The 24,662-nt window shown below is 41.1% G+C and overlaps 2 protein-coding genes and 1 non-coding gene across 10 annotated transcripts in view; 1 reads left to right on the forward strand and 2 right to left on the reverse strand.

The window, feature by feature from the left end:
- Nucleotides 1–1,009: 1,009 nt before the first annotated feature.
- LOC125440452 lies at nucleotides 1,010–1,137 on the reverse strand. The gene has a single exon (XR_007245715.1). It is a non-coding gene; the product is annotated as a U6atac minor spliceosomal RNA (small nuclear RNA).
- A 491-nt stretch (nucleotides 1,138–1,628) lies between these two features.
- The window catches only part of CBR4 (carbonyl reductase 4), a 33,571-nt gene continuing 10,537 nt past the window's right edge, over nucleotides 1,629–24,662 (forward strand). The window contains exons 1-6 of one of the 5 annotated variants that reach the window (XR_007245657.1): nucleotides 1,629–1,896; nucleotides 2,335–2,455; nucleotides 3,901–4,037; nucleotides 4,820–4,954; nucleotides 6,711–6,891; nucleotides 7,696–7,833. Coding sequence is in view for 4 of the 5 variants with exons in the window: in XM_048509992.1 (XP_048365949.1) it covers nucleotides 1,755–1,896; nucleotides 2,335–2,455; nucleotides 3,901–4,037; nucleotides 4,820–4,954; nucleotides 7,696–7,854; nucleotides 23,089–23,114 (720 nt within the window). In the remaining variant the exon portion in view is untranslated. Of the gene's footprint in view, nucleotides 1,897–2,334; nucleotides 2,456–3,900; nucleotides 4,038–4,819; nucleotides 4,955–6,710; nucleotides 6,892–7,695; nucleotides 9,737–22,665; nucleotides 22,698–23,088; nucleotides 23,202–24,662 lie in introns of those variants that run through there. The other 4 variants (XM_048509992.1, XM_048509994.1, XM_048509991.1 and 1 more) reach the window with 4 other exon arrangements.
- The window catches only part of PALLD (palladin, cytoskeletal associated protein), a 270,815-nt gene continuing 264,380 nt past the window's right edge, over nucleotides 18,228–24,662 (reverse strand). For all 4 annotated transcript variants that reach the window (XM_048509988.1, XM_048509987.1, XM_048509989.1 and 1 more), the window contains 3 exons: nucleotides 23,041–23,206; nucleotides 22,232–22,365; nucleotides 18,228–20,217 (listed from right to left, as the gene is read on the reverse strand). In XM_048509988.1, the coding sequence (XP_048365945.1) occupies nucleotides 20,045–20,217; nucleotides 22,232–22,365; nucleotides 23,041–23,206 (473 nt within the window). In that variant the 3' untranslated portion in view covers nucleotides 18,228–20,044. The remainder of the gene's footprint in view (nucleotides 20,218–22,231; nucleotides 22,366–23,040; nucleotides 23,207–24,662) is intronic.

Below are 24,662 nucleotides of genomic sequence, written 5' to 3' on the forward strand. Positions count from 1 at the left end.
CCAGCAAAAGCTTACCAGTTACAGGGATTTCTGTACTGGGAACTAAGGGATCAGTCATATCTTCTACAAGAAAATAAGACATACTCCATATTTTCAATAGAATCAGTTCCATATTTACAGAGACAACTGAAGTAGGGTGTTTTAGAATGGCGTCCATGGCAGTGGGTTGTACATTGAATCTAGCTCACAAGGAGCCTCTTTTATAAACGGGGCTGGTTAGAAAATCCATGAACAGACAACAAGAATTTAAATCTACAAACTCAAAAAAAGCAGGAGAACACACATAACTGGCACTGGTGCTGTTTAGGTCCCACTGGCAATTTTTCCTCACCAGAGAACAAACTGCAGAAAAGGACATCAATGATAAAAAAGTATTTTCCAATCTGAGCCTCTGGAGTTTAGCATTTACATACCCAAACCAGGTATTAAAATATGAGTCATTTGATAACAAATGTGAAAGGCTTCCCTCAGGAAGTGCAAAGTGATATTATAACCAATAATTGATAACTAATCCGTAATTAAAGCCCACCCTTTTGCCTCCAAGACAGTGCTGCTGTGTTGTCAAGGAGCCAATTTCCAACTTAGCTCTAATAGCAATTCCTGCCCCGCAATAAGGGTCACCCAGTAACTTTCTTAGAAATTTATGTAGAATAGTGTCAACATGCTCGTCTACTAAAGCAGAATGAAATAATAACCTGGTTCTCCAGATTAGAACCCACCTGCTCTTAACTACTTCACCACACTGGCTCTCAACCTTGGAACCTTTTTACTTTCTTTCTTTTAAAAGAACTATGAATGAATATCAAACTGGAATTACACCTACTCTAAGTACCATTAATATCTCCAAATCTATTAACTAATTACTAATATGAACTACGTAAAACCCAAACTACTATAACTGAACTATGAACTGAACCTACAAACTCTAACCGCTAACACTCTTAACAAAACAAACCGTTTTATATTACTTCTGCTTTGTTTTTTTTTAAATAACTGCAGTTCCCCAGAAGTAAAAACTTGGTTAGATGCCACAAAGTACGTGGCAATGCCTTAGCCATATGCATGCTGTACAGGCCACTAAGACCTCTTTCCTCCTTATCCAAGGGAGTGCTAACCTTGTCTTCTTTCTTATATCGCTCCCTCAGAGGAATGCAAAAGCGTGAGAGCCAGTAGCGGCTCCCCAGCGAGGCTTATGAATAAATAGCCCGCCTAAAATGCCGCCCTAACTCGTAGTGGAGCAGCCTGCCTGAAATGGCTGCCCCGAGTACACAAGGGAGGAGGAGGAGAACGGCGATGGGGAATCCCCAAAACGCGCAGCGATCCACCTGCGCTGCCTCTGCCAAACCCCGCAGCCGCCTGCTTAGAAGGCAAAAGGGGAGGGGGAAAAGGGGGGGGGGATGCCCGCCGCGGCGCTCGCTGAGGCCGCGAGGCAATCAAGCCCAGGAAGCGAAGCAATGGACGAGGCTTCCCAGCTGCCGAAGCCTGTCACCCGCCCCTTACTGCCTCCTCCGATCCCTCCAGCTTTCGGCTTGCAGCCAGTCTGTGAGCGAGATACCGCTCCTCTCGAAACCACCGCCGGCCGGTCGCTGCCATTTATGGGCTCGCCCGGCCCCTGTCACATGCCGGTTCCCGGCACGTGACGAAGCATCCTACGGCCCGACAGGGAGGAGGGGAGCCGCTCCGTTCTCTTCTGCTACAACGGCGCCCCAGGTTGATTCCTGAGGTGCGTTTTATCTGATGGTTATTATTTGGAGATGTCAAAGGTTTGCGCCATTTTTGGAGGATCTCGAGGGATTGGACAGGCTACTGCACAGCTACTAGCACAGAAAGGTTATTGTCTAGCTGTTGTTGCAAGAAATCTGGATACTGCTCAAGCCACTGCAAAAAATCTCGGAGGTATTGATATTTTGATGTTTGCTTTTCATACATGGCTCAGAAAAGGTGATGGAATACCAAAACAAAATACTTTATTTTCTAATACTGAAGAAAATAGCAACACAATTATTTCAAACTTTACATTTGTGTGAAATAGTATACATTCAGGGCTTGGTTCTAAGTTGATATATGTCAGCAGGAAGCTTTTGGCTTTTGTTTGTTCCTGTTTAAGAATTCTTTTTTTCCTGATTAAAAATTATTAAACTTTAAAACCTGCATGCTCTGTCAGTATCTTCAGTATCTTCACTTGTTTAAAAAAGGTACACAATCAATATGATTTATTTTGATTTTTTGAGTCTGCACGCCAACAGATTTCTATATGACTGTTTACTTTTAACTATGGCCTCTGTATGTTTTCAGGAAGTTTATATTTTCATTGTGGGTTTTATTCTATTGCAGCAGGTCATCTAGCATTTAGTTGTGATGTTTCCAAAGAAGAAGACGTCAAAGATACATTTAGCCAAATAGAGAAGAGTTTAGGTTATGTAAACTATTTGGTTAATGCTGCGGGCATCAACAGGTTAGTGTCAGTTTTAAGTAGCAATCAACATTAATTTGTTTTGAAAATGTCAGATATGCACGTATAAACAATAGCAACTATCTTTGTTTATTTTGCATTGGAAAGTTAATTTGTTGGTTTTAACTCAGAATGTATAGAAAAAGAACCCAAGTTTGGCCCTTCTTCAGCTTAAGATAGTTAACTACAGTTTATCAGCTCAGAAGGTAGTCACTTTGAGTGTGCTAGTGTAACCTCAGCTTGTGGGTTCTGTGGGGCAGTACTTGGAAGGAGTTGCAAAGAACCAAATTTAAACAACAAAATGGTTTACTTTTCTTTACAATTAACACTTTTAAAACATCAACATTTAACGTTACAATTCAAGGTCCTGTTCAGGTTGCATTTCAAGTCCTTCTATTTACAGTCTACTGATATTGCCAAGTCCAAATTCTCCTTTGCAAGTTGGCTGGCTCCTGAAGACTCCAAGGGCTTGATGAACAGGTTGCAACATGATGAAGGTCTCCAGGAGAACTCTCACCCATTACAACCACAAAAGAAAACCCTGAAACAATAAACTCCAACATTTACAACATAGCAAAAACAACAACTACCTTCCCAGTAGTTCCCAACAATATTGAAATTACCTTAACAAGGTGTTAAGGGCTTATAGAAATCAAGGTCCGAGTCTGGTAGCCTTGTTCTTCTGCAAAAGAGCTCTTTCAGCCTCTCTGCTGCTCCGAGTCTCCACCCCTTACTGGGTCAACCCATTCTGGGCCAACCCATTCTGGGCATGGGGGTTACACTAGCATTTGGTACCCAGAAATTATTTTTTACAGACATAAGTCATCCATGAGTTTGACTTAACATCCATTGCAGCTTTGGTATTTGAAGAGGCATGAAGGGAGAACAAGAGAACCTTCCCCACTGCCTTTGCAGCATTTTAAATTGCCAAGTTGGACACCGTCATGTCTAGCTTGGTCTGGCGTGGCTGGGGGTAGGATTCTTAAACTAGCTTGGCTTAGCTTGGCTCTTCATCTCTGAACTGATCAGAAGTTGAATGGGATTATTAAGCACTTAAGGGATCCATATTTACATTGGTTTTCTCATCAGTGATGAATTCTTCTATGAACTTTTAAAGTGTTACATCAACTTATAGCAATTACAGAGTGATGCAGTGAGTAAAGGTATACAGGTAGAACTTTCTAGAATTCTCTGATCAAGAAAACAGTGTTGATAATATTAGTCAATAAGTCTCTTTTGGTATCTATGCTTCTGTGCACAAACCCAGAGTGTTCTCATCAGGGTTTACACTTTTATGGCTCTCTACATTTACATGTTGACTGAAAAGCTAGATTATCAATAAAATTAACTAAAATTAACATAGTACTTTTGATAATGTGTTGTTGGATGAGTTAACTTAATGACAATTTCCCAGAAATTAATGGTAATCTTAGCAATGTTTTCAACAGGGATGGCTTGCTGTTGCGAACCAAGGTTGATGAAATGGTATCCCAGCTTCACACCAATCTTTTGGGAACAATGTTGACCTGCAAAGTTGCTGTGAAGAATATGATCCAACAGCAGGGTGGTGCTATTGTTAACGTAGGTGTGTCTCGATAAGCAAATGTGGTTTATTTCATGAATGCTTATTTGGCTAGAAATAATTTAGACTCTGGTAAAAGTTCTCTTGCATATGCTTTAAAGTTGTTGGAAAGATTGGATACAAAGATGCCCTTGGTCACTTTCCCGGAGCATGGGAAACTGTGTTCAGAAGAGCTGTAAGGGGCATGTCAGAGAGCTACCTATGACGACTGAGCTGCTGTGTTTCATTAGTTCAGAGTATTTTGTCAAACCAAGTAAATTAAATTTTGCTTCTCTGCCTCGTTTTAGTTCCTAAGAAGCACGATATGGATTTTTCGATAATGATCTGTTTCCTGGGGTGCATATATATTTTCCAAATCTTTAATTCCTGTAACATTACGTATCTAATTCTGAATATGGCCCCAGCATGCAGATCAAAAAATCTGGACATTGCTCCTCCACCCTAAACAAGAAGGGATATATGTGCAGGCACATACATTGTATCTTTTAAAAATGCACATTGAAACTGCATTCAGTGATGGTCACAGCTTAATCTATTTGTAGTAACCTTTCCCTGTTTCTTCCACTCATTCCAATTATTTGTAGTTCCTGCTTAAACTGCCTCCCTAGTGCATTTCATTGGATGCATGCACATTAAACCATTGAGTCATTTTAAAATGTTATGGGTAAAAGCTCTACATTTATCAAAGAACAATACACCTGTTGTATAATATAGCCTGTCTTTCTAGAATTCTTAAACTTTGGCTTTACCTACAATTTTGCTTTATTTTATTATTATTTTTTTAGGAAGTATAGTTGGACTGAAGGGCAATTCTGGCCAGTCTGTATACAGTGCCAGCAAAGCTGGATTAGCTGGATTTTCACGCTCTCTTGCTAAAGAAGTAGCCAGAAAAAACATTCGAGTCAACATGATTGCTCCTGGTTAGTTCTGAGATAAATTACTTTATTCTTGGAATGTCAGTTGGGATTTAATCGTTCTGCATTAAATCTGGGTTAGCCCCTTGCTTATTGATATAAATTGCAGTGCCAACAACCAGTAGAGAATAGCTTGAAGCATTGTGACTTTCATTGATTGCATTAAAGCCTGAGCACACAATTTTTCATAATTCAACAATAACATCAGATGGTTTGTCGGTACTTTCAGCAGCTTGTTCCAGTGCGATTACGGATTCAGCACGTCACATACGCTACTGGTGCCAATTTAGTAGTTGAAGTTCCCCCCTCCCTTTTCTTTTTTGCAATTAGGAACACAGAAGTAGCTCTTCTGTTGGAAAAAAGGCACTTTTGACTATCTGTTCTCACTATCAGCTGTCCTTTAGTATGCAAGATTTGTCCTTATAATGCTACTGACTCAGTTCAGTCAGCCCTCCAAAGTATGAACAAGTTTAAAGGCTTCATGTTCCTTCTTTTCTTTTCCCTCATCTGCATACCTTTTCTTTCATTTTCAAACACTTTAGCAAATTGAAAGTAAATCCACATCTGAGAATGTAAGGAACGCATTGGCCTGTGGCTCATTTCCAGATTCCAAAATAAATATTAATGGTGTGCCACTAATTATGGAAATATTTCTTACATTTTTTATGCTTCTGTGGATAATTCTTCTTCATGCAGAAATAGTTTCTTAATTATAGATATGCTTTAGTAATAACAAGTATTTTATCACCCCTTTTTCTAAAAAGGTAATTTTGTTTTACCAAATTGTAAAGAGTTATAATGTATTTTTGTGTATGCAAATGGATGCATACATTAATCACTGAATAACTTCTTTAAAGCTTCTAGCTAAAGATTTGAACATTAATACCATATGACATCCCAGCTTGACTCTATTAATACATTGAGTAAAAGACTTTGGATATGAAGACTTAATCTTCTACCTACTGACTTAAAGCAGAAGTGCATTCATATGCACTGTCTGTGTTCATTTCATTCATTTCTGGCATGCCTTCAGTTTATCTTCTATACCTTGTCTCACAGAAAGATAGAACCTCAATGTTGAATTAATTCGCAGCCACTGCCAGGACCTTGTTTGTATTGAAAGAAGGCAGTAGCCAACTTAGAGGACCAGGAAAAAAATGATGAAACTGGAAGGTTTGAGTTTTGAAAAACTGGTGGAGAAGAATTCCCGGGTTACCCCAAGCAGAAAGTGGTTAAAACCACTGTGATAGGCCAAGGGATTCCAGAGATACAGTGTTTTTACCCATAGTGACCATTTTTGGAAAAATTGGGGGCGGGGAAGTCTAAAGTAAAAAAGGAAAGCAGAATGTAGTTTAAAAGACTATGGTAGCCCACGGGATTCCAGAGATACAGGTGGTTTTATTTGTGGTGGCCATTTTAATATTGGGACTTTTTTTCTACAGTGGAGGCACACTACTTTCACTTCTACCGAACAACACAGTTTTGCCTTTTAGTAGGATAGACTATAGCAGGGGTAGGGAACCTGTGGCTCTCCAGATGTTCAGGAACTACAATTCCCATCAGCCCCTACCATCATGGCCAATTGGCCATGCTGACAGAGGCTGATGGGAATTGTAGTTCCTGAACATCTGGAGAGCCGCAGGTTCCCTACCCCTGGACTATAGGCTACATTATTAGGAGTTGCTTTCTAGTGATTGTATAATGAAATGTTGAATGTGTTGCCACCAATTAATTAAATTGGAACAACTTAATTCTTTGACAGTGAAAACGTTCAGTTTGCACAACAGAAGAAACGTTTCAGTTAGACTTGAAGCATGAATATAACAGTCTAAGAGCCCCAACGGGTGTGTGTGTGGCAATCTGCTGTTGGAAGTGGCTCGTGGCTGCACTGGTGGATTTGCCCTCCCTGGTGCACTTCCGTTGGTGGATGGACAGTTTTGCAGGTGTGTGGCTGCTGCCCTCCCTTCTCCACCAGTGCTGGGACACAGTGCAGGATGCTGCAACAGCATCCCCAAGCCTCTGTGGGATGAGCCGGGGGGCATGGTTGGGGGAGGAGCTGAAGTTGGTCAACTTCTCCCTGGCCTTTCACCCTATTGTGCCAGTGGCTGCAAGCAATGACTTATGCAACACTTTTTTGGGGGGGCGGGTGTTGCAGGCTATGGGGGCTTCTCAGCAGTGGGGAGGCTGTCACGCTTGTGAACTTTTCTCAGGGGAAAGTTTCTATATGAACAGCCCCATTCACAAATTTGGGTAGGTGGCTCCTGCACTGTGGCCATGCTGTCCCACCGCTCCCCTGAGGCCTACTGAAACTCTCCTTTTTCTACACACCATCATTTACATGCTGTAAGTCCAGTTGCCTGTCTGAATGTAGAAGGTATATAAGACACCTGTCATATCTTATACATAGGATATGGCATCTGAACATACAGGATTGTTGCATGTCAATGACATCTGAGAAGTAAAATTATTAAAAGCAGTAATGAGATATTGGCAAGAAGACTGGTTAAATATAAAACCCAGTTTCATAAACATCCAATTTTAAATGGATTGGGCCTTATTTCAAGAAGCTTTAGATAAAACTGAGTATACAAACATATTTTCACTTGATTCTCAGTTGTGCAAACTGTGCCATGAGTTTTGACAAATTATGACATTAAATCCAAATAAGCTTTGCAAGTGTCACTGTAGGAACCATGTCAGGATTTTACTAATTTTTTTGTTCATAACCTTTCCCCTTCCCCAATTAGGTTTCATTCATACGGATATGACAGCTCATTTGAAAGAAGATCAGTTGAGGAAAACCATTCCTCTTGGAAGATTTGGGGAGCCTCAAGAAATTGCCAAAGCAATTGTATTTCTTCTGGAGTCTCCTTACATAACAGGACATGTTCTGGTTGTAGATGGAGGTTTGCAACTTATGATTTAAAATTTGTAACAGCAAATTGTTTTGAATTGGGCAAAACAATTCAGCCACCAGGCTAAGTAGAGGATTATACAAAAGAGTACAAAATATTGGTAATCTGGAAAACTTTAAATACGTGCTTATATTGCTGTCCGTATGTAGCCAAGCAAATTCTGGGTGTATGACACCAAATGAAAAACATATGACTCCTGTATTCTATGTGTGTGAGAGTAATAGGGAGACACTGAGGATTATATTTTGGAGAGTTAGTAAATTAAACAGTCTATTTTCCATTTCTTTTGCATAAATGTTTGACATTTTATTCACAATTATGTCATAGGAAAGTCCAGGTGCTCCATTCAGAAAGGCAAATTAAACTGAGAGTAAAGTATTTACAGAACAATCCTGAGGACTGCCAGCACCACAGCAGTTGGCCGTGGTGCCACTAGTCTGTTCCTTATGGGATAAAGTTACATGGTCACTGACAGAAAAATTGCAGGTTTGGTAGGCTATCTTTAGGTGCAGTCACATCAGCATTCCCTGCAACTGGACTGTGGTAGTCCATGGTAACATTGTGGGGAGGCATCAGGGCTTAGATGGACTGGGCAGCCAGAACCAATCAGGGATCATGAGACTTAGGGGCCAAGCCAAATGCCCAGGGGTGGAGAGGGGCATGTCTAGAGAAGCTATCTGGTGCACAGTGGCACCCCCTCAAGTCCTGGGCACCTACCAATATTGGCATGGGCTCCAACATACCCCCCCCCTCCTTGAGCATCCTAAGCCGGCCCCCTGCAAATTAAGTGCGAGTGGCTATGGAAACACATCTGGCACAGGAGGTGCTTTGCCACCCAAGGCGTCTTTCAGGGCCCTGTACCCTTGGGGATGGATGAACCGCCACCTCTGGAAGAATGGTAACTCCCAGTCCATGGAGATCAGAAGCACCTCCACCCCTCTTTACCTTACTTGGCCTTGAGCTGCATTCTGGACCTTCTGTGAGGGTCTTCATTCACAAAAAGGGCCCCTGTCAACATCCCTCACCTTTTGCATCCATGCAGCCTGGCTGCAGCCACCTGGCAGAGGTCATGGGGGGGGTGGGGGGAGGAAGCATAAGACATGGCACTGACCACTTCAGCTACAAGCCCCTGCTCAGGTACATGGCATCCTGAACCAGGCAGGTCAGATGAACAAAAGGGATGGCAGTTCGGACCTCTGGAGGCAGAGATGAGCCCCTTGTCTGTGGGGGGTGGTGGTGGTGGTTGGATGTTGGGCTCCTGCCAGCCCCACTGGCTGCCAGAATTTGGTGTGGAATACACCCTTGCCAGAGCAGATCCTGGTCATGAGGTTTGGATAAAAGTTCCTTTTGGGCCCTGGCTGAGGAGATGGAGTATCTGTTAGGATTCAGAACTGGGAGCGGTTAGCCCAGAGTGTGGACTTTGCTGTCCCAGCTGTGATCTCTCTGTGCTTTTCCCAGGTACCTCACTGCTCACTCTATCCACATGGCTGGGAGCTGTCAGACAGCTTCCTGTGCCACGTGCCGTTTCTATTGAGGTGCTGAGCATCTTGGCCAGAGTTTTTGTAGGGTGCAGGGAGGGGGTGTATTTGGGTGCTGGGGCAGGGGCTTGGCTAACACAGAGAAAGGAGATGATTGGTCGTGCCTTTAGTTGGCATCTCAGCTGCTTGAGGCCTCATGGTTATGGCCACAGTGGTGAGAGCATTTTATTTTTCACATGAATGTGAATATATATATAGAATGAACCTGAATGTGACACTTCCTGGCTTCCTTTAATTTAGGAGTAAGTATTCACCTTCATCAAAGACTTCAGAATGGCTCTCTGCTTGATTTTTTCCCCTCTTTTTAAATAAAATGTTCATGTTGTTGGAAACTATCAAAAGTGTTTTTTTAAGAACTCTGCAGCACTTTTGGAGTAGTTTTTAGAACAGAAAAAAGGTATTCAAATGGATCCCGTTCCCTGCATTCAAAATACCATTGCTTACTTGCTTGCTTGTTTAGAAGCTATGTGCTCCTCCTTACTCTAAGCTTCTCTTATATCCCATGATGTTGATTAGACTCTTATTTACTGGAGATAAATATTTAATGTCTTCTATCTGGATAATACAGGGTTTCGGTAGTATGTTGTGTATATGTGTGTGCCAACATGGATATGTGTGACATGTGTGCCAACATGGATATGTTTCTCTTTTTAAGGTGTTCAGTTATGTTAGTATCTTAGGCAATGGCGGGATTCAAATAATTTAACAACCGGTTCTAGTGGTGGGATTCAAATAATTTAACAACTGGTTGTTTACAAGCACCATTTTAACAACCGGTTCTGCCGAAGTGGTACGAACCGGCTGAATCCCACCACTGATCTTAGGGTGCAGTTCATTTAGCCTAGAAGACTTTAACTCATTTATGGTAGCTAGGTATTCCCTGACCAAATCCTTATCAGTCCTGAGCTGCAATCCTGACCCTTCACAAGCCATACTGTAGTTAGTGCACGGTATGATAGTGGCTATACTGCTAATTTTTAATTGAAAAATGAGTTACATGCAAATGCGTTATTGAGATCTGTACATAGTTTAACTTAGAACTCTATATAGCATGTACAGAAAGATAAGTCTTGAAATCCAGCCAGAAAGGCAGATTTCAAATGGAGTAAATGAATGCCTCAGTAAGCAAAAATGAAAACAGTAAACTGTTTTGAACCCTTTTCAGAATTATAGAATTGACAGACAGTATTTCAATTTCCAAAAGGGTCAAACAGGGCTGTGTCCTGGCCCCCACTCTTTTCAATCTTTTCTTAAGTGACCTCCCCTCTGCTCTCTCAGCAGTGAACAGCCATGCCCCAAAACTGGGTAGATCCCATGTATCAATTCTGCTCTATGCAGATGATGCTGTCCTTCTCTCTCGTTCCAGAGTTGGCCTCAGACGCTTAATGAAGCGCTGTGTGGATTACTATGAATCCAACAGACTGACAATTAATTATGAAAAAACCAAGATATTGGTCTTCTCTAGGCACTTTAAGAATCTCACATGGGCAATGAATAACACCCAAATTGAACAGGTTAAGTGCTATAAGTACCTTGGCCTTTCATTCTCCTATAACCTTTCATGGGCAACCCATAGGAAGGCCGCTCTCCTAGATACATCTAACAGTATGTCAACATTACTATATTTCTTTTACATCTGTGGCCATTCCTTTATCCCTCCTGCCCTCACATTTTTTCAGTGCTGTGTTGCCTCGGAGATTGTTTTACTTGAGTCCCAATTTGGATTCAAGCTATTAACCACCTCTTGAATTTCTTCTCAATCCAATTTTTTTCAAACTGGACTCCCAAATAAGGCTCCTATGCAGCCCTTTGTCTGGAGTTAGGTCAAAACTCCTTGGAATCAGCTGCTTGGCTGAGGGCTTTTGTGATTCTGGCTGCGAATTCATTTTCTCGGACTGTAATTCCCGTCCACTGTCTGCTTTCTGACACTCCATTCCAACCCCTGGTTTTCCATAATCGAAGAAAAAGTGGCTTCTATTGGACTGTCAATGGATTCACTTTGCCCTTTGTCCTATTCAGAAGCTTATAGAAAATTAAAAGCAACTATTGGATAGAGAGTTCTCTACCCCAATCACCGCAGCCAAGAAAACATGCTCCCCCCTGTATTTTTCTCTCCCATTTCAACGGAGCCACTTGGCACACTACCTGTATTGCTTAATAAACCCAGCTCAAAGGAGAGCCATAATGCTCGCCAGATTTAATGTTATTCCTTCTGCCTTGTTACATGGCAGATTTAACAAGCAAGAAAAGGCTAATAGATTGTGCCCGTGTAATGATGGCTCAGTTGAATCTCTGGCTACCAATTACTACACTGTTTCAGATTCAAGGAAATCAGATCCAAGTATGTGAATCTTACTCCTTTACATTTACCCTATCTCCACGATTTATTTAGATTACACTACTTGCTGGACAATCCTGATCCTTCTCTCTGTATGATAGTGGCAGACTTTCTTCTGGAAATTACTAAATGCCAGTAGATTTCCTTCCACTTAACATTTATTTCCTGTACTGCATATGTTTTTTAATCAGTTTTTTTACTATTGTTGTACTGTTGTCTATGCCAATAAAGGGTTGCTGCTGCTGCTAATTATAGAATCAATATACCATTTATCTTCATGTAGCACACATTAGGAAATGCTGAAGAAAACTCTGGCCGTTTCTGCACGGTTAGAGGAGGCGCTCTGCCGGCAGGAGTTCTGCCGGGCGTAGCGGAGTTCGCTTGCCAGTTAGCGGCGAAAGGGGAGGCCGGCAGAGGTCGGCAGGCTGCCCGCGACGGAGTCGTGGCTTCAGTGGCTTCTCGCCTTCATCCCTCCTTCGCTGCCAGTGGGTGCGAGTTCGCTTCATCGCTGCCCTCCGACCCCTGGAGGTCGGAGGACAGTGTGGGCGGGCTGGCGACGCTCGCAGGCTCACGACACCGCGGAGTGGGGCGGAGATACAGCAGCTGCTCGGGCGCTGTTCGCATTCTAGGAAGACGCCTTCAACAACAACCCTTTAAAGGGTTATTGTTTAGGGCTTGACGCCGCCTCTGGGGAGGGAAGCGATTCAGGTCGCCGCTGCTGGCGCTGCAGCAGCGGGCGTAATGTGGACGCGCCTGGGGGTTTCGGCTCCCAGTGTCGTTACCATTAATGGGCCGTGCAGAAACGGCCTCTATTTCTAAAAACATCTCTCTCCCCCTCATTGCCTCACTCTTAATATTCATGCAGAAAAAGGTCACTATGATCAGGAGTGTTACCTCATAGAGATATCCCTTTTTCACCTCTTGAGGTCAGTATAACTTAACAAATAATTTACAATTAAGCTTGTTTTAATTGTTAGAAATGTTGTTTTGTACTCAGTTTATGTTTTGCCCTAATTTTTACAACTGATAAATGTGATTGTGCCTTAAATCATTAAATTTTCATTTTAAAAGGCAAAAAATAACTCTAAAATTCCATCATATGTAGCTTTCGAACTTAAGAATGTAAAAATGAATATATATATATTTTCAAAACAAATGGAGTTATTTCATAAAGTTAACATGATTGCTTTGAAATCAATGAACTAGTGTGTTTCACTCTCCTGGACTGTGGCCAAAGTATGCAGAACGCTGCGTTGAAAAGATCTGATGACATTGATTGGTTGATTGATTGATTGATTGATTGATTGATTGATTGATTGATTGAAGTGGAAGAGGTTGGAATCAGTAAGTCTTAACTGTTTAACTTCAACAGAATTGTACCCCATAGAAAATATAGCTTAATCCAAAAATAATCAGATAATCTCAAAAACTGAGTGTCTGAATGAGGGAAAAAGTCAAGCATAAATGGGCAGTGTTTGTCTAAAACCAAGGGTCACCAAACCTAGGTTGGGAAATTCTTAGTTATTTGGGGTTGGAGTCTGGGAGAATGGGGTTTGTGTGTGTGTGTGGGGGCGGGGGGGACCTCAGCAGAATATGCCTCCAAAACAGCTGTCTTCTCCAGGGGAACTGATCTTTGTTGTCTGGCAATCAGTTGTAATTCTGGAAGATCTCCAGCCCCACCCCTCAAAGCCTGGCAGCCCAAAGTCTGGTGACAATCTCATGTTCCAATGGGCAATGCAGGGCAAACCCTCCTGCGGTCCATGCATGCCTTTCATTTAGACGTGACCTGAGATAGCTCAAAGTTTTTTTTTTACTTTTGATAATGCCATTCTGCAAACAAATCTGCAATATATGAGAGTCTTTAAATATAGACAGTAGTTTAATTTAAAAGAAGAAGAAAGGTGATTTTTTTAGAGACAGGAAAGGAGGATGTGACAGGCAAATGCTATTCTACTGAAGCATGCTAATAGATTATTGTATTTCTATAGTTTTAATATAACACAATTTAGTAAGTGCAGCATGTAGTTAATATTTTTAATTGGATTTACTATCCCACTCTTTCCTGGCCTGATGGCCAGAGTCAGAGTGCTAACAAAAAATCAGTCTAGTATCCTTTGTCAACTTTCCCCCTGAGCTGATGGGTTGCCTTTTGTCATCACTTTTGCATATCTCGAAAGCTTCAGGTACTTAAAAGAAGGGTTCGACACAGTCAGTTATTTCTAGCTTTGCACGGAGAGCAACTTAGGAGTAAATCCACAGAGACCATACTAAAGTTACCCGCACAATCCACCCTATGTGCCTTAATTCTGTTTTTTTTACTCACACACAAAGACAGAAGGCTGGATTCTGCGAGCTTTTAATTGTATCCATTTTGTGCTGTCCTTTTCTCTTTTGAAGATTGCAAGTCATTAACTGGAGAACAGGAGAACATTGCAGGCCATTTTGGTTACTCACTGTGGAGAAAGTGGGGGTATGAGTGAGATAAACAAAATAAAATCTGTTTCTTTACCAGAAAGGAAAAAGGCAAACAGGTTATACACAAAAGAATTTTTATTACTGTGCATAAGTGTAACATGTACATGAATTCAAGATGCCCCCCCCCCCTTTTCCTGTATAGCTGGTGGGCGGAAAAATCTAGTCTTCCTTTCAATTAAATGGGGGTAATTATTTCTAAAGTTGTGGCCTGTAATCTCCTTTGTGTGTAAGTGCTTGGGGCTTGTTAAGATTTTTCATGATACAGCGTGAAGAATAGCTTGCTGGGGTTGTGAAAATATTTATTCATGACAAAGAGATTTACTTAGTGATCCTACTAATGAACTGTAACAGTATTTGGGGTTTGTCAGATTTAGAAAAGCAGCTTTCCCACAGTAAGCTTCATGCTTCACATGCTGTATTATTGAGTCAAATAGGCTAGTAGCTATTCTTTTTTGACATACACGGCTAATAAATATTGCTTTTCTTTTTCTGAACAATTGTTTAGCAGTCATGAGGATGTTATTCCGTCTCTTTCCTGGAAATATGTTTATTCAGGCAATACCTCATAGGTTAGAAATGTTTAAATTGTGCCACTCCTGTTGCTATAATGGTAAGCCTTTCTTCCTACACCTTTTGAAACTTTGCTAGATTGTCACTACTTCTATAGATAAATTTATGGGCTTCATCAAACGTTTTAAAGGTCAGCAAATAAACTTCTGTAGAGTTATTTGGGATAGTTATGTTTATGGAGTACTTTGTGATTTTAGTGAGGTAGGTGTTACTGTGAAGTGTAATTTTTCCCTCTTTTTCCAGTTTTATACCTCGATAACATCCCACATATTTTGCTGTACATTGTGTTGCATTGCTTCTGCATTTGTAAAATCATCATGTCTAAGAGTGCACTCACGTATTTGTTTTATAGCAACAGCTTTTTAGAAAAGCAAGCAAGGCTGTTTTTTTTATATTTGAGGCCTGAGTCACCACTCTTGTGCTCATGGATGTGTTGAATTATCCACAAGGACAGTTATTTTCTTCTACTGTTTAACAAGCAAAGTGTTGCCATAAAGATCTTATGACACACCAGTAACAAAATTAACCACAAGGACAAGACATCTGGGAAAGAAAAGTTCCAATCCCTATAAAGTTACAGTACAATTTTGGTTACTTACAAGTCCTAATTCAGAGCCAAAGCATGCAGATACAGTTGTTAATTTTAACCACGTTTCTCTTTTATAGACCAAGTAGAATGCAATTGATTCTCTTTTCTTTCTGGGACTATTGTGGATGGATCAATTTATAGATGATTGAAGAGAAGAGTTTGAATTTATACCCTGCTTTTCTCAACCATAAGGAGTGTCAAAGTGGCTTACAAACTCATTTCCCTTCCTTTCCCCAAAGCAGACAATTTGTGAGGTAGGTGGGGCTGAGAGTGGTTTGAAGAACTGTGACCAGCAGGCTTCATTGATAGGAGCAGGGAAACAAACCTGGTTTACCAGATTAGAGTCTGCCTATGTGCACACAGACCAAGAAATGGAATAGCGGCAGCTTTAAAATACTAATCTTAACCTTAAACAAACAGCTTATTTTTCTAGGGATAAAGCTGCTGATGGTTGAAACATGTCGGGGTAGAAAGTGCAGTCAAGTCACAGCTGACTTATGGTGACCCATAGGATTTTCAAGGCAAGAGATGTTCTGAGGAGGTTTGCCATAGTCTGCCTGTGTGTGGGTTGAGAGTGTTCTTTTTTAAATAAATAAATAAAATTTATTGATTTTTCATAAAACATTATGACAAAAAAAAAGATAGAGGGAAGCAGATCATAAGTATACTGAGAAGGGAGAGGTTGAGAGATAGGGGAAGAAATGGAGAGGCAGATTCTAACGCCAAAGGCAGCTCCCATTTACTGATCCTAGATGTTTTCAGAACTAGTGAGTCTAAGATCAGCCCTAGCTAATTCACCTGTTGAATTGAAAGTCTTCAGAACTTCGGGAGAGGCTAGATTCAGACCCAGTATGCTCTTATGCCAGTAATCACCCCCTTTCAGTAAAGGGCTGCAGGGAGCTCCTGCAAACATAAACCAGTCGAATCATCATGTTCCCCAGAAGATCCTGTGTGGGCTGAGAGTATTCTGAGAGAACTGTGACTGGCCCACCCAGCAGAGTTCATGTGGAGGGGTGGGGAATCGAACCTGGTTCTCCAGAGTAGAGTCTGCCACTCTTAACCTCTTCACTATGCTGGCTCTAGAAATGTGTAAAGGGTAGTAATTTTGAGAGAGGTCGAAATGTGTAAAGCTAAACAATTTTGAAGAAGCTAGTTTTAGTTCTTAATGTTTGGCAGTATAAAATGATGCGTCAAACTCTTAACCCAGGCTACTTAATGGGTGCTTTGGAACAGGAGGGTCTAGCTGTATAAGGTCTTGCTGCCCGTGGACCCTCTTTGATTGAAGCCATTAATTTTTATTCTACTGCATCACACTGGATTGGGAATCATACATTGGTTCTACAAAGATTCAGTGATGTCTCTGATTGGACCTGGAAAAGGAAAGTGAGGGGTAGCACCCACCCACCTGCTGTTTCCTTCCACTATTTGAGTGGGACAGTTATCTCTAAACTTACTGGGACTGTGTGTATGTTTGTGTGCTCACAGCCCCAAAAGTGGAATAGGGCTTTTGAATGGGGGTATTAGATATGGACTGTGTATAGGCATATTTCTTATTTGTGTGTTGGGGGAGGTGGGAGAGATGCAGATAGAAACCTCTAGCTGAAACAGGATGAACAGAGCTAGATGAGACTTTTAGAATACAGAATCTGGTTCTAGCCCACTTTTCAATAGTTAAAACCCCCTACTAAAAGAACACTAGCTCTGGTTTTCAAGTGTTGGCCACCTCAAGATGTGCTCTTGCTACAAAGTTTATTTCATTTATACCATGCCTTTCTCCCCAGTGGAAACCCAAAGCAGCTCACACTGCTATCTTCTCTATTTTATCATCATAGCAACCTTATGTGGTAGATTATTACCCTGAGAGTTTGTAACTGATCCCAAGTCACCCAGTAAACATTCATGGCAGAGTAGGGATACAAATCTGGATCTCCAGATCCTAGCCCAACACTCTTAACTGCTACAGCATGCTGGCTCTATTGCACCAGCTTGAGAGTTATCTATTCATTGTTGAGTTCAGTTAAAACTAGGGCCCCCTTCCGCACAGGCAAATAATGCATTTTGAAGCCACTTTCACAACTGTTTGCAAGTGGATTTTGCTATTCCGCACTGCTTCAAAGAGCACTGAAAGCAGTTTGAAAGTGCATTATTCTTCATGTGCGGAATGAGCCTAGGTGTTTTAAGATTGAAAAAAGTATCACTAATTACTGCTGTGTCTTGTACCCAAATACTTACCATTGATTTATTCTTATGTGACAGTAAAAGCAAACATTTCCCCATAACAAGGTCCTAGAATAAGTTTTTGTAACGTGATAGTACTATTAAAAATAGAGAATGAAGGCCCAACTGGTAAGCTCTGGAGTAGGCAGAGCGTGTGTTCAAGGTAGGCAGATGCACGAATATGATCTTCAAGCAGCCTGATGGCAAACAGCAGTTATCCAATTTGCAGTTGTTACTTCATGTTACGGGTGAATAAGCAGAAGTAACTGGAGAACTTATCATGCGCCTTTTTACTATATTTGTCAAGAGGTTTATTTTTCTTTCTCTGGGCCCTCAAACATAGTATCCTAAATGTGTAACCTGCATTATGATTCTTTGTTGTCAACATGACTCACCATGATTCATATACTATGGAACACATCTGATACATCAGAAGAAATCTGTTTGTATAGAAGTTCTTCCACACACACACACCCATTTGTGTCCTTGCCATATAGCAGAACCTAAGCATGTCAGTCCCACTAATACCAAGAGAGCTTACTTTCAAATAAATATGCTTGAGTTCAGCCTTAATTTTTGTTGTTGTTTTGAAGCCTATTAAGCTTCCAGTATCTATTCCCAAGAAAGACACAAATGATTTATTTGTATAGTGTTTATTGACGTTAAATCCACATAATATCAGCACAACAATCCAAAGTAATAATGATTGTATATTTTTTTATAAATACCAATAAAAAGAAGCAAAATACTACTAGTGAAGCTAAACAAATAGTAGATTAGCAAGTCACCTCTGAGAAGAATTTGGGAAGTGGATGGTATGATAATACTTGGTTAGGAGATGATAGCAGAACGGTTCATAAGACAGACTGTATATGACAGTACAAACACTGAAGAAATGTCTGAAAAAAGGGCAGTCAAAGCTACATGCATCAGTTTGTATAGAATAACTACCTTCTTTGTTAAACTTGCTAACAGCTAAAAATCTGGTTTGTGTACTTAAACAATGAGGTGCAAAGCAATACATGTCTAGCAGTAACGTAAAATATATGATGTGGTACATAATACAAAACTTTTTTTAAAAAAGTACTGCGCTTGAATAACTAAGCTGAGATAAAGATTTCAACATTTTTATTATAAATAAAGTACTATAAACGTGCTTCATATAAAGGAATACAGTGTTTTCCTTTTATAGTAAAGTACTCTTGTACCATCAAAACCTTCTCCCTCACACCAGACTTAACTGAACTGTGTTTCTGTTTCCTTCCAACGGAATTAGTTGCAATTGAATCCAAATTGTGTAAGGCGGTAGTCCAACTAGATGGTGAATTAGTCTGCAGTCTGGAAGTTCCACCATTTTTGCCTTCTTCACACGATTGCAGCCACAGGCAGGGTTGTTGTGCCTTGCCGCACGAGACAAGAACACAAAAGTGTAATTTCTAGGACATCATACATGCAGTGTTTAAAAAGTAACACCGTTTTGCTTACCATCATTCTTCTTTCCATTTTCTCGTCTTTACTAATTATTCTCTAGGGTGTGTGCTTATCATTTAAACTCTTACTGCAAACTCATTCCATAACCCCACTTACTCTTATACTCCCAATTATCCTCTCCTGTGTCACACGGACTCTGTTCAATCAAATGGCTAGCATTTTTTTAAAAAAATCCCAGTGTTCACATAACCATGGAATTCCAGAGACACAAACAACATTTTCATCTTCTGAGAAAAGTTTGGCCTGTTGCCCTATTTCACTTTAGCAAATGTAACACCGTGAAACAACTCCATCATAAGGTCTGTAAATTATTACTGAATCATCCTGCCAGTACATTTATAACTTAACCAGTTCTTCTGTTGGCTGAAGTCACATTAAACTATCTGGTGTGAAGTTTCCTTGCCATACTAAGAACATTTAAGGCAAGTAGTTTCTTTCTACTTCGAGATAGAAAGCTGTTTGCAGAAATTAGAATTTAATTTAAATCAGTCTTCCACCCCCTATCTTGTTTTATCCCTCCAGTATTGCACATCAGAATACATTGTTGATACATTTGCAGTTGTGTTGTGACCCCACAAGTATTATGTGTTTATAGCACCTATAACTCATAAAAGGCACTTGGTGATAAGGTCTGCAGTGTATGCACTTTTGAGAAATCCCATTAACTTCAGCATTTGTTAATAGAATTGTTCAAAACAGTACTACCCACATAAGTGATTTTAAAAATGACTGTGAAGGTGGTATGTGTGCGCACGTGTGTGTGGACTGTACACGTTATTTAATGATTGCTACCTATTCCAATTTGGTACAATGATGAAGAAAGTTGTGGCTATGGTATTCTTCATCCTTTGCACTTAAAGGTGTCTACCTTTCACATAAAGTGGCATAAATTATCATTGGTCAAGACAATGGCTTTCAGTGTTTCACTTTTTGAAAGAAATTGGTAGACCCAACAGTAAAAGTTTACAGATCATCACTTTCTACCAGTCCAGATTGCAGTGTCAGATGAACAGGGTTTGCTTCTGGTTGAAATGCTGCTTTGATGTCTAGTCCTTGGTCAGAAAGTGCGGCATATCGACTGGCTGAGGGACGCACCTTCTTTGGCTTGGTGATCTGGGACTGTTGTTGCCATTGAGCTGCAGAAAGAGAAAGTCTGTTACTGTATCACAAGCATGACAACATCTCTGCAGCAGTAAAATGACTGGACTGGTACATAAAACAATCTGCCTGATCCAGTAAAGGAGGCTTTAGAATGCCGATGATGTAAACATGATATGCATCTAGCTGTGCATTTATATTGCGTCTGGGTGAAGGATGAAATGTGATGGTGATGTGCATCTTAGTCTTAGGATACTGTCTGTGCACTCCCCAAACAACAAGAGCTGAACTGAGAGCAGTAGTTTTCAGTTCTCAGGTAATCCTGTCCAATGTGTCAGGTGAATAAAAGAAGAGAAGGAGTTTGGATTTAAGCACTAATTTTCTCAACTAAAAGGAGTTTCAAAGCAGCTTACAAACTTTTCCCCTTCCTCTCCCCACAACAGACACCTTGTGAGGTAGGTGGGGTTGAGAGAGTTCTGAGAGAACTGTGATTAGCCCATGGTCACCCAGCAGGCTGCATGTGGAGGAGTGGGGGAAAAAACCCAAATTCTCCAGATTTGAACCCACTGTTCTTAACCACTACACCATGTGGCTCAAGGTATTCTGTCACCCCAAGAAGGTACAGTTTTCTCTTACTCCTCCTTAATTCCTGAACGGTGGAACATGGGTTCCTGGAAAATAACCTGTGCCTTCGTGGGCTTCTCAGTTTTAATTTCCCTAATTTTAAATAAATAGTACTTAAAATTAGTACTTAAAATTCATTACAAGGGATCATTAATCCATGTAAAATTGGTTTAATCCATGCTTTCCTTCTCTTAAAAAGAATGTTGCAGCATCTCAAAAACTGACACATTTATTGTAGTATAAGTAATTGCTGAAGCAGAATATAACAACAGATTTACTTGTATTAACCTGGGCTTAAATTGACACCATTATGGTTGCTGTGAATGGTAAGAAGAAGAATTTGGGTATACACTCCGCCTTTCTGTCCTGTAAGGAGTCTCAAGGTGATTACAGACTCCTTTCCCTTCGTCTCCCCACAACAGACACCTTGTGAGGTAGTGGAAGCTGAGAGTTCTGAGAGAATAGTGACTCGCCAAAGATCAGACTTCATGTGTAGGAACAAGAAAACAAATCCAGTTCCAGTTCATCAGATTAAAGTTTGCTGCTCATGTGGAGGAGTGGGGAATCAAACCCGGTTCACCAGATTAGAGTCTATGTGCTCTTAGCCAATACACCATGCTGGTAACTGTAGTACTAAATTGTACCACTTGCATTTTGTGGGTGTTTAACTCTTCTGTTCATTACTATCCATGTATGTATATTTTTGAATAAAAAGACTGAGCCCACAATCCCCTTTATCCAGGAAAAAAACACTCCTGATTTTTGCCAAGTTAAAGACGCTTCAAAAAAATATGAGTTTTTAAAGCAACTTACTAGAACAGTGGAAAAAATGTTGCTTCTCATGCCTTATCAATAAATGTAACTGTGTGTAGAAATTTGAATGCCATGAACGTTGTTGCTAAATTAAAATGTAGAACCATATATTATGGGTGCTCCTACACATTACACTGGGAGAAACGTAAGTGAGCAGTGGCCCCTTTCACAGGGAACTGCCAAGTGTACTGATATGATAGATTTCCAAATGTATATTTGTTCATTTTTTGATGATTCTTTTTTTAAAAAAAATTATTTGCATTTCGTAGAAACTTTGGGTATATCCTAAAAAGTGTAATCATTGTCCAGGAGAGAATTGTGTTCACTGTGCAGTATGACTGGCTGCTTTGAACAGGTTGGAAAAGACTGATACTCACTGCATACCTCTAAATCTGCAGAACCTAGAAGCAGTGCAGATATTCTTACACTACCACACATTCTGCTGGTGAGAATAAATGCAGATACTCCCAGTATAGGAATAAGCCTTAAACAACACCCATTCAAAATTGTCCAGGAGCTGCAAATAGTTATAGTCAGCGGCTAACAGATAAAGAAGCTGCTAAATATTAGGGCCAATTCATCAGAATGTATGAAACAGCCCGAACAACAACTTACTATAGACATCCAGCCTTGCTGTGCAGGACACAATCCCAGCCTCATTCTTAGCTGACACAGTGTACCAGCCAGCATCTTCTTTTGTAGCTCCCTGGATGAGCAGGCAAATGTAACCGTGGTTATCCTGATGCATGCTGAAAGAGGGAAAGCGAGAGATTGCATACATTTTTCACTCTTCCAAATCATCCTTTTTTTGAAGGGTGGTGGGAAAGCTGTGGCTAGAGTAGTGATAGCGAACCTTTTCAAGACCGAGTGCTCAAATTGCAACCCAAAACCCACTTATTTATTACGACGTTCCAACTCGGCAATTTAACCTGAATACAGAGGTTTTAGTTTAGAAAAAACGGTTGGCTCCGAGGCGTGTGTTACTCGGTGGTAAGCTTGGTGGTAGTTGGTGGCTTTGCTCTGAAGCAACCGTGCAACTCTTCCAACAGGTGAATCACGACCCTAGGAGAGTTTACTCAGAAGCAAGCCCATTGCCAGCAACCGAGTTTACTCCCAGGTAAAGGATCACGCTTTCGTTCTTTGCATGAAAATCAGTGGGGGTTAACAGCGCTTAACAGGGTTACCTATACTGCTTCCTCAAAACTGGGGTGGGTGGGGGTGGGGGGGCGACTCTGCGCGTGCCCACAGAGAGGGCTCTGAGTGCCACCTCTGGCACCCATTCCATAGGTTCGCCACCACTGGGCTAGAGCATCATTCCCTTATCAGAAGCAATTAAAAGAACTCAAACTGTATTAACATGAGATGCAATATAAACTGTATTGCATCTCACTGAGATGCAAAAGCGGACAATAAATTATTCTGACCTCAGTCTGTCAGTGTTGTATGTAAGTGACTCATTCTCTTTCTTCCAGAAAATCTGAGGATGCGGCACACCTAAAACTCGGCATTCCAGTCGCACAGGATAAGCCTCAGCTACTCCGGTGTTCTGTAGCTTTTCTACAAATACAGGTGGCTTGTGTGCTTCCTTTGCTATAAAAAAAGAGCAGAAATCACTAGTAGTTATTTATAAAGATGCCATACTTATTTTCCAGTTGCTTTTCCTGAACAGTGGGAGCACATGACACATACTTGCTTTGGGAAAGCAAAGTACCCTCCATTTGCATTAGGCTGCACTGATCTCCAAGGTTTATTTCCACTAATTTTGCAGAATAACTTTCAATCTGACTGGCAAAAAGCTGTCCTAAGCGACCTACAAAAACTAGGTCTCTCTCCTCAAGCCCTTTTGGTTTTGGGGATGGAGCACACAAGAGCTGAAGTCAAGAAGATAGTACATGATGTAGAGAGACAACTAGATATATCAACCTCTCAAGGTTTTATTTCGACAGACAATGCCAGATATATAGTACCCCCAGCTGCTTAATTTTTTAAAATCAAAAAAAGCTAGGAGGGCATTTATGCTGGCCAGTAGTAAGACCTTGCCCTCTGCGGTTTTGAAGGGGAAATTTAAGAAATTGCATCTTTTATAAGAATTTTTTTAAAAAACGGGCCAATCCTGGATGGCTTCCCAGGAAAATCAAATAAAATCAAACTCCAATATCTTCTCTCGGACAAGAGCTATCAAATGGGGCCAGCCTGCTCTAGCCTGCAGCAAGTTCTGCACGCACCGCTCTGTGCCTCTCTAGCATCTTTGCCTCCTCTGCGCCCCCCCCCCCCGGCAACTTAGCATTGCGGAGCACAAGCACCAGGCCTGAAGCCAAATCCTCCCTATTGCACTTGATTTGCGCTTTTGTCGTGCTCAGTTACTTGAGCCCCAGCTTCTAGATGGCTATTATTAATGGAAGGGGTGATTTTCACGCCCCACATAGCAACCCGAACTCTGTGTATGCGTGCCCACAGAGAGGGCTCCGAGTACCACCTCAGGCACCAGTGCCATAGGTTCACCATCACTGCTATATATCATCACCCACCACAATGGTTTGCTGCTCATGGGTAATATTTAAAAGAATTCTACAGTCAAACATAACCCTTTGCTCCAAAGGAATTCAGTTTCACAATCTGAAAAGCCATAGATTGTATTTGGGGTATCAAGTTACCAAATTGTGGACACAATCCATCAAGCACTTCTGAACAACGCAGCTTTTCCATTGGGAAAAACGAGCAAGGAGTCTCCTTTGACCACCAAAAAGGCTATGCTGGGGATTACAGGATCTACATCAGTGGTTCTCAACCTGGGGGTCAGGACCCCTTTGGGGGTCGAACGACCCTTTCACAGGGGTCACCTAAGACTCTCAGTGTTCTCCATCTGTAAAAAGAATAAATGTTAGGGTTGGGGGTCACCACAACACGAGGAACTGTATTAAAGGGTTGTGGCATTAGGAAGCTTGAGAATCACTGATCTAAATAAATAAAAGTGCTGGTCTGGTACTGTAGTAAAGGAAATTGAGTGAGATTGTGTGAAAAATATGTCTGCAACCAATCCCATATA

This window comes from Sphaerodactylus townsendi, linkage group LG10 (assembly GCF_021028975.2).
Source record: "Sphaerodactylus townsendi isolate TG3544 linkage group LG10, MPM_Stown_v2.3, whole genome shotgun sequence".
NCBI lineage: Eukaryota > Metazoa > Chordata > Lepidosauria > Squamata > Sphaerodactylidae > Sphaerodactylus > Sphaerodactylus townsendi.